General features: G+C 38.0%; 1 protein-coding gene across 1 annotated transcript; it reads right to left on the bottom strand.

Annotated features, from left to right (window-relative positions):
• Positions 1 to 278: 278 nt before the first annotated feature.
• On the bottom strand, positions 279 to 3,422 carry smtla (somatolactin alpha). Its single transcript, XM_086081267.1, has 5 exons — positions 3,328 to 3,422; positions 2,965 to 3,158; positions 1,695 to 1,808; positions 869 to 1,048; positions 279 to 588 (listed from the first exon to the last, which is right to left on the bottom strand). Exons 1-5 carry the CDS (start codon positions 3,332 to 3,334, stop codon positions 394 to 396), a joined length of 690 nt encoding a protein of 229 aa, XP_085937393.1. The 5' UTR covers positions 3,335 to 3,422; the 3' UTR covers positions 279 to 393.
• Positions 3,423 to 7,995: the final 4,573 nt, after the last annotated feature.

The following is a 7,995-nucleotide window of genomic DNA, read 5'->3' as shown; positions in this document are numbered from 1 at the left end:
GAGAAAATATACCAATATACCAAATATATCCATCCATTTGTTGTGCCACTTATCCTGTCCAGCGTTCATCGGGGAACTGGAGCTTATGCCGGCGAACTCGTGGCAAAAGGCGGACTACACCCTGGCCTGGACTGGTTGATAGTCAATCGCAGGGCATGAAGACCCGCAACCGTTTTCACTCACTTTAACACTGTCACTGAAAGGGGAAGTGAACCTACATGGCGCCAAACACTTCTCGACACTTTATCTGACTTCTTTGCAAAGAAAAACAACACACATTCTTTTGTCTTTAAAATATTTATTCTAGGTATGTTATGTTACAGAAAACAATGTTTTCCCATGACACTATCTACTCGGAGTTCAAACCAGGGTTAAAAGCGTATTATTTAGATTTCATGCACAGTTATAATTGTCGTTTTGTCTACATTTGAGAAGCTTGAGGAATGTCGCTATCTTATGGGAATCTTTCTTGAAGCAGCTGAGTAAGATATAGTCCCTCATGACAGATTCCACCACGTCTGTTTGCATGTCGTATTGGAACAGGCCTTGTTCGCTGTAGCTTGTTGTCAGTAGGCCCTCATTCAGCATCTGGAAAGACATATTCAGTCACATCACAGGAGACAATTTAGTTTTGGTATATTAATTTAAAAAGCGTTAGACAGTAGTGGACAAAATCACTGATATCCATTTTTCATGTGTAATCTAAACAGTGTTTCCCAACATCGACAAATCAAACAAACGAAAACATTGCTCGGTCAGTAAAAAAAAAAAAAGAGGCTTTATGATGGAAACAATTTTGGTCTCCAACCATCATCCTGTGTCAGATTGCGCTCGACGAAGGCTCCACAATGCAATTGAGGTGACGTACCTTTTTGGTGAGAACGACCACACCGTGCTCCAGACTGATAAGTTTGTCAGACGCCCACTTGGTCTTGTTGAGGAGCATTTCCGGCGCACCATCGTAGCGGTCTAGTGTTGTCTGTAGGTAGACCAAGGGCTCGATCCATGACTGGACCAGCATTAGCACAGAGTGGAGCAACCATTTGTCCTGAAAGACATGCATGATTTACTAAATGTACAATTGAGTTGTTATTAAGGATACGATTGGAGCTTGTAGTTTAAACGTCATTTCTGGATTGAACTGAACGCTACGCTACAAGTCATGCACAGAAACAAGTTATTTGGCCATAATACAGTGTGATACTCAATCCAATACAACCCTCTTATTCTTGTTATAAAAAAAGACATATTAATGTCAAGGTTTTCTTTATTTTTTATTATAGTTCTGTTTATTCTTGACCAATCTGCATAAAAGCTTACACAGCTAGCATGTACTCTTGTTAGACTAATACTAAAATAAAATAAAAAAGTATGCAAATAAAAACTAACTTGACTCAATTGTAATGGATTGATTCAGGCGCCTCAGTGTAACACGGTTGACAAATGAAACATCTCATAGAAAGTCTACCGCTAATGGTTGAGCTGGACGAATCAAATTATATGATGGTTCATTAGCTGTTTTTCTTTAAAATATATTAACATGTTTTTTTAAAAATCCTCTGTTTTTGAAAAATATTCATGTCTAAAATGTCCTCCAATTCTGGAATGTCCATTATACCATATACACACTTGCTTAAAATAACAGTTTGGAAGAAATACGTAAATGCATCAGCAAAGGAGAGGCTTGTGCTTACAGACAATTGCTGGACTTCACCAATGGAGCTTGGAATGGGGATGGCCTTTGTAATGCACGCATAGGCCGCCTGGTTCCTCTGAAGCCGCAACGGATATGGGACAAATATGTCTTCCTGCACATGATGCACACACGGGAGTGGGAGAGAGAAGACACATATAAACACGGAATTGTCTGTCCTTTTAAAAACAAAATGAGTAATGACCTACAACATCTTCACTACTATTCCAGCATGTTCTACTGCAATCGATAGATGGCATGTAACCTTTTCTTTGAGACAAGCTCTTACTGTCACCTCTCCACAAAGTATACTGTACACAGTGTACCTTTTTGAAAGCTACATAATGCTCCCGCACCATCAGCCTACCATATTATCACATTTCTAATGCACCAGTGATTTTCAATGAAACTGTTGCTCACAAGAGATGTTAGTCTGAAGGGCGGCGGTAAGAAGATCTTCAGGTGTGAAAAGACAACAGCACATCAAGACTGAACATGAATTTAACACCTCAGTGATTTTGGTTCAGTAAAAATATATTACAAAATCCTCACAGTATTAGAAATCATTCTGAAAGCTATTGAAAGATTAATTGAACCTTTTCAGATTTTGTGCGTACATACAAATTCATATGTTTATATATATATATATATATATATATATATATATATATATATATATAAATTATGCATAATTAATCGTATGACTTCAATAATTAACTCACAATTAAACGCACATTTTATTTCTGTTCTAAACATACAATAAAATGTGCGATATTTAAGTTTTCAAACTCTTGTTAACATAAAAATTGAAAAAAAAATGTTAAACTAATAGAACAACGGCTACAACTTTTAGTCATTGATACAGTAATTTCATAATAATTTATAACATTTAAAAAATTCAAATGATGTACTGTACCGTAAAAGAGTGCAATATTGATTTGTGTTGAGGTCCTTTTTCTGCCACTGGCTGGCAGAATTGCAATTGTAAGAGGTTGGTGACAATTATCAGTTGGAACAGGCTTTAACTTGTTTGCGATAATAATAACAAACAGCATAGAACATTGATTGATATTGAATTATAATACCATTATACAATTACCATATTTTTAATTTAATCACAATAAAGGGTTACGAGCTTGTTAATGTTATTATTGCAGATGTATGGGTTGGTATCCTTTTGTGATGACCCACACAAATTTTGCTGAAGGCAGCCCCCACTCGTGCTGCAAATTTTGAATGGATGTGTTTGGGTTAAGGTTGGCATTACTTACAAACAAAGAACACGACTCTTCGGCCACGTGGTAGATGAGCTCGGCATGCTGGATCACCCTGTCCAGAAGCTTCTCCTGTGAAATGGATAAACAGTAGGGGTGGATGACCTGGTCCTGGTCCGTACACTCGAGCAGGAAGCCTCTGCTAAGGAGGCAGGGCCACGACAACACAGCCCATAAAGCTCCCTGTATGGCTGAAAACAAACACAACATATGCAAAGTGTAAATACATAGTCTCCCATTATTGAACTGGACGAGGAGTTGTGAAAATCTTGCTTTGTAGTTTGTGATGCTCGAATCTTCAAGGAGCGCAGGCTCAAGCACTAAATCTGTATTTAGAGGTCTAAAAGTGTGCGGGAATACCATTCATCCTGAGAATTCTTCTGTCCCTGAGGTCTTCCAGGTGATGGCCTTTAGTGAGAGGTCAGCCTCTTTTATGAAGCCTGACCAGGCCATGAATACAAGAAAAGGTCATCTCAGGAAGGCGTGGGCAAACTTTTGAGCTTAAGTGCCACATTTGAGTTTCAACATGAACAGAAGGGCCATGTCATTCGTAGATGAGTTAACTTACTTCAAGTTCAAATGTGCACGTAAAATATGTAAAATAGCAACTTAAAAAAACCCCAACCATATCATTATTTTAAATTGAATTATGATTAATTCAATAATAAAAATGATTGAAAAAACTATTTAATGCAATTTGGTTTTTTTAACATTTTAGATGCATAATTATATAATAATGATAACATTGTTAATGTTACTTTTATATAATATTTACTGTACAATAAAAAAATAAATCTGCAGCCCTTATTGAGTATTCAATTTGTATACAGTATAAATAAAGACAAATATATTTTCATTTTCATTGTAATGAGTAAAATGAATTAAAACATAATTTTCAAATAAATGCAGCAAATATTACAGGACTGAATTGATTATATAAATGCTAAAAAAAAACAGAGCAGGCCATATCTACTGTATACTTTGCCAACGGGCCTACATAAATGCATACAGTGTATAAAGTCAAAGTGGCAATCATAAGCAACTACAGGTAGTCAGACATGCTGGGCAACGACCTTACACAAATGATTGCATTATTGTGCTGAACTCAACAGTAACATTGCAACAGCATTCCAAAAACAGGAAGAAAGATTTTTCCATTCCATTAAAAAAGGAAATGTAGTCAAATGTTCAACCCAACTAAAGGAAAAAAAAAAAAAGTAGACTGTAATGTATATCAATTACAAATCATGTCATGTTGTACGCAAAGGGTGGCGGGACCGTAAAATTTGTGACAGGACTACAGAAAATGCTTAAACTTTGACTCAATGGGTTAAAAAGATTGAAAAAAATCTAGAGTGACATATTTTGTTTATGTGTCTGTTTGCTTAAGAGTTAATGGCTACTCTCTGGCTCCAACTTTTGCATTCTAGACAGGTGAGTTCTATAATGACTCAAACAACACAAGATTTTCGTGTAATCCTTGATAGGCCTTTCTCGTCTTTCTAGGGATTAGAACAAAGAATGTGGCGGGTGTCATGTTGCTGGATTCAGCATCACACTTGCTGCATATTCACAAATCTTCAATATATGCACACTTGAGGATTATTTGCTCACGAAGGCCAACGTTACATATTAAAATATTTGCTCTTTGCTTCACCTTTCTTGTCCTACCTCCAGTCCTTTGGCAGGTGTGCTCGTTATATATATATTAGGGTTGTTTAAAAAAATCGACTTGGCAATATATCGCGATATTAATGCGCACAATTCTCGTATCGATTCAATATGCAGTCAAATCGATTTTTAAAGATCAATTTTTGATGGAAATATTCAACAAAATGTTTTAATTAGAGTTAGGGTTCACACTTTAAGCATGGAAGAATGCTATATTAATGGAACACTAAGCCTTAAAATTTGATTTGTTTGTTTGTTAAATATCGTGAACCACAGTTTATAAGCCTGAAGTACATTTTCATACAAATCTTACAGTGTACATGTACAAGTTTATTGATTAGTATTTTCTAAATTTGAGTAAAAAAAAAAAATCACAATAATTGACTTATAGATTCGTATCGGGATTAATCGGTATCAAATCGTGACCTATGAATCGTGATCCAGATCGAATTGCAAGTTACTAGGCGATTCACACCCCTAATATATATATATATATATATATATAAGCTATTTTAATGTTACTTGTTTCCATCTATTCAATACAAGTTTTATTGTTTTACCAATAATATATTCACTGTATTATTCGTAGAACAGCTTGTTATACAAACCTGGAAACGTTGAGGTGAGTCTTCTAAACCATATCACCAAAAAAATCTGGGAACAAGTAAAGAGATGCACTAGAATGGGGCAAACATTTAAAAAAACAAAACAGATAAAAGACACTAACAGTGAGTCTCATCAAGTATTGTTGTAAAATCCATTTACGTGTACTGTTTTTTTAGGACTTGGCGGCATGGGCTCTATCTATCTCGTGGGCTTTAAAAACAGGAAAAGGGCACATGCAGCAGTGTTTTAAAACCATTCCATTGTAACCGGAAAAGCCCCAAAAATCTCATGGAAAAACGACCACTCAGGGCTAAGCAAGGCCGTTCCTGTGTGTAACCGGTGCGGCTGAAGTGTGTGGAAGGGTTCAGAGGATAGAGAAGTGCAGAGCATCAGCAAATAAAAGCTTGCAGCGACAAACAAATGCAGCTCAAGTCCCACCATCTAATCATGCGACAAAGAGGCCTATTGGAAAAGGTTCAAGTTGAATCGTCTTCAACAAACAAGAGTCCAGTTGTCGCAATTACATTTCTGCCAATTAGTCCTTAGTTTGGTTGGGATGAAGAAGCTTGACACTTTACTGAAGTCACTGCTATAACACCAAAGTATGTTGCTTCAGTTCAGGCCGCAGAATTGCACTTCTAGGAAAGGTTTTTAGAGAAGAATAATCAAACGAAGCATTCAACATGGTGCTGTGCTGTGTGGTCTGAAGTCATTTTCTCGCCGGGAATCCACGAGCCGCACCATGAGCTTAAAACCATTTTGAAGTGTGCACACAAGAGCATGCTCCCATTTTATCATCCCTGTTGTTGTCGCCAGCATATGACAGCGAATGGCAATACAGTGACAGTGAAGAGAATACAAAAGAGTTTTGATTGCACGACTTTGACAGGTCGGTGATTTTGTCAATTAGTGTGACAACAATAGAGAGTTGAAGAGTGCACGGCCATTCTGCTCAAAATAGTACAGCAGATGAGAAAGTTGCATGAAGTCTGCGTCAACAGAAAAGTAATTTAGTCACATAATGGCGGAGAAATTGTCACATGTGCGTATGTGCCGTTCTATTTCAAACAAGTTTGTGCAGGACAAAATGGTGACAATGTCAAATTATTTTACTTGACTAAAAGAAGAGTTGGGTGAGTTTAAACTAACACAACTGATGTCACCTAACAACCGTCGGCTAATTAGCAACATTTGACTTAGGAAAGAAGTGCCTGATGTTATATTGCAAACTAATTGAACGTGACTGAAATCTTAGTAGAGGGTACTGCACCTCAGACTTGAAAATTGGAAGGAGCCTTGTGACAGATGACACTGTGCAATTTGCACTTCAGATAGGTAAAGGCACTTGGATGATTGGAATGAGTCAACTGTGTGAAGGAAGGAGAGCTAGTGCGATGACAAGGAAGAAAACTAAAGAAGACACACACACAAAAAAACTAAAACTAAATAATGACTTATTTTTGCAATATTCTTTCTTACTAAATGTAATAATGGATAACAATCATTTTCCGATTTCCAATCTTGTGCACAAATGGAAAAAATAGATCGATACAGTACAGATATTTGTGTTAGGCGATTTGAACGTTTCATTCAATTTAGATATATTTAAAGGGAAATTCAGTGATGCTTTGCGCCATCTAGTGGTCAAAGAATAGTATTAGAAAAACGCAGGAGCATGCACAGTACGGTGGCTCAGACTACTAAAGGCCTAGATACACCAATCCGACGTCGGCCAAATGTGACCGACACCTACCCACTGTGGCGTCGGCCCAGACGTCGGCACGTGGTGTAGAAAAATGACGTAAATACACACCGCACCGACCCCGACTATTGCGTACCTTCAGCGCATGCGCGAGAAGTAATTCCCCTCCGTACCATTGCCGGCGGTAGTCATTATTCCTAAAGGCAACCGGCAACCTCTTTAAGGGGGCGGGATATAAAAATATAAAAACCTTCTTTAAAATCGGCCAAACTGTCACTGTGCTGTGCTGATTTCCAAAATACAATAAGGACTTTTCAAATGACCTTGCAAATCATCTTGCCGAAATCATGCTGAAATATAATCATATCCTCTTTATGGGGGACTTTAATATTCATGTGTGCTGTCCTGAAAAACCATAAAGTTGAGTTGCTCTTTTTGCTCTTTTTTCCCCGTGCGCTGATTCGCTAGCTAACAGCCAATCGCAGTGATCAAATGCCCCCGACGCCGATTCAACATGTCGAATTTGCTGGAAACGTATTCCAACTCGATCCTGCCCTCAACCCAACGCTGTCCGACTCCCGACGCAGGATTGGTGTATCTATGCCTTTGCACTGTTTTAATTTTTATTAATCAACCTGTCATTTGGTGTCGTTACAACCAAATGTAGTTTCCTTTATAATGTTCAAGCGTAGGAAGAATACGACTTCTGGGACTTTCGTTGAGAGCTCCGCGACTCACAGTGCGACGCCGGGCCATTATAACTTTGCCCCAGGCTTAATTACCATCTCCCATCGCTAAGACGCAAGACTTTCTCCTTTAACACAATATTGCTTCTAATTGGGCTCCGTTATTTTCCGTTTATAAACCTCTCCCCCCTGGGGACTGAGGCAGAGCACACCTGCATGTAAAAGAACAATTACAGATCCATCCGATTCATCAGTGCTGATGGATTCCTCTTGCGTTCGTTCTCCCCTCCGGGATTTGGCAGAGTTGCGGTATCAGGGCTGTCTTGCTTAGTGATGTGTCATTTTTTGACAGGTCCCGGGATA

Source organism: Leptonotus elevatus, chromosome 7, assembly GCF_054856555.1.
Source record: "Leptonotus elevatus isolate MCC_2025b chromosome 7, RoL_Lele_1.0, whole genome shotgun sequence".
NCBI classification, from domain to species: domain Eukaryota; kingdom Metazoa; phylum Chordata; class Actinopteri; order Syngnathiformes; family Syngnathidae; genus Leptonotus; species Leptonotus elevatus.
The sequence above is the reverse complement of the archived record's forward strand: the minus strand, read 5'-3'. Positions and strand labels throughout refer to the sequence as shown.